This window comes from Pelobates fuscus, chromosome 5 (genome assembly GCF_036172605.1).
Source record: "Pelobates fuscus isolate aPelFus1 chromosome 5, aPelFus1.pri, whole genome shotgun sequence".
Lineage (NCBI taxonomy): Eukaryota > Metazoa > Chordata > Amphibia > Anura > Pelobatidae > Pelobates > Pelobates fuscus.
This window is the reverse complement of record NC_086321.1, coordinates 186,612,410-186,616,340: the sequence shown is the minus strand read 5'-3', so window position 1 is coordinate 186,616,340 and position 3,931 is coordinate 186,612,410. Positions and strand designations below refer to the sequence as shown.

At 41.2% G+C, this 3,931-nt stretch overlaps 1 protein-coding gene across 1 annotated transcript; it reads left to right on the top strand.

Moving 5' to 3' along the window:
- The first annotated feature begins 2,703 nt into the window (after positions 1-2,703).
- On the top strand, positions 2,704-3,624 carry LOC134612700 (olfactory receptor 10G7-like). Its single transcript, XM_063457125.1, has one exon. The coding sequence runs from the start codon at positions 2,704-2,706 to the stop codon at positions 3,622-3,624; it is 921 nt and encodes a 306-aa protein (XP_063313195.1).
- Positions 3,625-3,931: the final 307 nt, after the last annotated feature.

The following is a 3,931-nucleotide window of genomic DNA, read 5'->3' as shown; positions in this document are numbered from 1 at the left end:
GGGGACACTGGGAGACATGAGGACACAGACTTTTGGGGACACTGGGAGAAATGAGGAGACAGAAACTAGGGACACAGACACTAGGAGACATGGGGACATAGACACTAGGGACACTGGCTGGGAGGCATGGGGACACAGACACTTGGGGACACTGGGATACATGAGGCACTCGTGGACATAGACATGGGGACACTGGCAGGCATGGGGACACAGACATTTGGGGACACTGGGAGACATAGGGACACTGGCTGGGAGTCATGGGGACACTGGGAGACATGGGGACACAGAGACATGGGGACACAGATACTGGGAGACTAAGGGTCACTGGGAGCCATGGTGACAGAGACATTTGGGGAAACTAAGACACTAGGGACCCTGAGAGACATAGAGACACAGACACTAGGGACACTGGCTGGAAGGCATGGGGACACAGACACTTGGGGACACTGGGAGACATGGGGCACTTGTGGACATAGACATGGGGACACTAGGAGAAATGGGGACACTGTGACATTTGGGGACACTGGGAGACATGGGGACCCTAAGGACACAGAGACATGGGGACACAGACACTGGGAGACATGGGGACACAGACACTAGGGACACTGGCTGGGAGACATAGGGACACTGGGAGACATGGGGACACTGAGACACTAGCTGGGAGACATGGGGACACTGGGAGACATGGGGATACAGAGACATGGTGACACAGATACTTGGAGACCAGGGGACACCCGGAGCCATGGGGACACTGAGACACTAGGGACACTGGCTTGGAGATATGGGGACACTGGGAGATATGGAGACACTGTGTCCCTAGTGTCTCCGTGTCCCTATGTCTCACAGCATCCCCATGTGTCTGTGTCCCCATGTATCTCAGTGTCCCCACGTCTACCAGTGTCCCCTAGTGTCTCAGTGTCCCCATGTCTACCTGCTGCCTTTCCCCCTATCCTTCACATACCTGAGCTGTAGTCTGTCTCTGAAGCTGCTGTCTGGACTATCTGTGCTGTGTAGCTGCTCCCCCGCGGATCAGTGAGTAGAGAGAGGCAGGGAGATGCTGTAACTTCCTATCCCTGCCTCTCTCCATACACAGTGACCCCTACTGGCCGGTGCTGGTATTGCAAAATAATCTCCGTTTATACGGAGAAAAATATTTGCATTTGTATTGACGGTATTACTGCAATACTGTCATGGACAGGCAGCCTCCAATACCAGCTGTGCCTTAAAATACCAGTCAGGTGGTAAACCTAAGAGTAGTCTGTAAAAAAAAATGGGCCTATTCCATGGGCCTGGGCCTGGAGCTGCAGCTCCATCAGCCCCTATGTTAATCCGGCCCTGTATACAAGAAAACAAGGGGCTGGCTGCACTCGCCTAAACATGCATAAATAGGGTGCAGCTGGGAGTCAATAAGTACAATACAAAATGAAAATCCAGCGCACTCCCATATCTACTAAACAGCAACTTTGGTGCTGACAGATTTTGTTAGTTTTTTTAAAAACACCTAATCTAGGCAAAAAACAATGGGGGGGTTTAGTTACATTATATGATCATACATTGCATAAGCCTGCCACAACGTCAATTTATCCTCCAAGTTTCTCAAATAATAGTTTCTGTCAGTCAATTATTTATAAACCTATTTTAGTTCTGATTACATTTTTTTGTGTAGCCCATGTGACTTTGTTTTTAATTGATCTCAAACGTAAAACACTAATTCAAGGTATGGCTAGAGTTCCATGGGGTTTAATAAGCACAACAGCAGTTCTGGGGATTTCTCAATTCACTGTTATATGTATATATACCCTGGACTACAGTACGGGAATAAAGCTACAATAAGACAGTTGAATTGGTTGTATATTTTTTTGCTGAGAGCGCCAACAGAAAATGTGAGCAGTACAGAAATATCCGTGTCCACTATTTATTAACTATTACTCTTTCTCAACATCCAGCAGTACAGAGATGACAAGAAATCCACCAAGATACCTTACTGTCTATCATCTAAAGCACATCAATGTTTGGGCAGAGGTATTTGCTATGGCCAGCTTGATCTTGAAACAATCGAATGGCTAATTGTCTCTTTTCAAAAGGCACAAATACATTTATTCTGCAATTGATTCAAGAGGTTTAATCATCATTTGTTTAATTAATTCACCAAATTTAAACTGCCTATTTCCTCCGCTAAACAAATAAAACAAAATAGCATAGAGAGTATTTTACATTATTTAATAAAATATATTTTTTTTTTTCTGAGAGGAGGGTAATTCTTAATAATAATAATTTACAAAGTGACATACATGACATTTCATGATCTATCACTTGACAAAGGATACGCATTTGATAAATCGTTCTAAAAACATATGCCACTGATGAAAAACTCTTAAAAATGCTTTTTATTTCATTGTCTTTTTGTCTTCAAGAAAAACTTATCTATTCCCAATAGCTTTAAGTAAACATTATTATTAGCATTTATGTTCCACAGCACTTTACAATTACAGAAATTGGATATTTAGAGGTGAAGAAGGTCCTGCATAAACAATTTTCGAGGATTTGAGGAAGGCAGCCATATATTGTGATGTTTCTTGCCCAAGGACATCTGCTGGTAAGGTGGTATGACAGGAACTTGAACTTGTGTTTTCCAGTTCTGAGGCAAAGGTAACGTTACCACTGTTCTAACTTGCCGATATAAATATCATTTTAAAATAATCTATGGATGTAGGGAATAATTCTATACAAACTGAATTTGTTCTGAGAGGACTTCCTCATGCAAAAGAACTGACAATTCCTCTTCTTTTGGTCTTCACGGTTATCTACATCTTCACTCTTCTTGGAAACAGTTTACTGTATATTGTAATAAAAACAACACCATCACTTTATACCCCTATGTATTTCTTCCTGATAAACCTTTCTTTCTTAGACATGTGCCTATCTTCAGTCACCTTGCCTAAGCTTCTTGGAAATTTCCTGTCTGTAAAAACAATTCCTTTTAGTGGATGTGTGATGCAGTTATACTTCTTTCACTTTTTGGCCAGCGCCGAGTGTTTCTTATACACTGTCATGGCATATGATCGATATGTTGCTATATGTCGACCCTTGCACTATAGCTCTATAATGAACTGGAAGACCTCTATGTGCTTGGCTTTTGGGTGTTGGTTGACTGGTTCTCTGCACTCCATTACACATACAGTACTAACCTTTCAACTTCCATTTTGTGGTTCTAATGAGATAGAGTACTTCTTTTGTGATATTATTCCAGTCTTAAAGCTGACATGCACTGATACAACTCTAAACAAAAACATGATTTTGGCCAACATTGCAGCAATTTCTTTAAGTTGCTTCCTCCTGATTCTGGTATCATATGTACATATCGTTTTAACTATATTGAGGATCAAGACAGCTGATGGAAGGAACAAGGCTTTCTCTACTTGTGTGTCACATGTGATACTGGTGGCTTTATTTTATGTTCCTTGCATCTTTACCTATATGCGTCCAAACTCAGACTCTATTTTAAATGGAGCTGTTGCGGTTTTTTATACTGCAGTTACACCTTTAATGAACCCAGTAATTTATAGTTTAAGAAACAGGGAGGTAAAAGAAGCCTTGAAGAAAATACTACTTGGGAAAAAGTAAAACAACAATTATAGCAGATAATACAGTGGTTAATATAAAGGCCTAATAACGTTAAAGTATCCTATAATACACAGAGACAGTACTAGATATAGGGAATTACCTTTTTTTATTTATTTACTTATTTATTTATTTTTATCAGCACTGTTTTGCAGTCTATAGCTGAAATGATGACATGATTGTGTACATGGCCTGCAAAAACATCAGAAACACGTATGAGTGAGCACAAAATATGCATGAAAGCAGCTCATTCAGCATTATTTGCCAATCTGGGAATTGTGAAGAATTGTCCAGGGAGTTTCAAATTGTA

Bases quoted from the DNA above. Each gene is read 5' to 3' on its own strand.
- LOC134612700 (XM_063457125.1), top strand. From the start codon at position 2,704: ATGGATGTAGGGAATAATTCTATACAAACTGAATTTGTTCTGAGAGGA.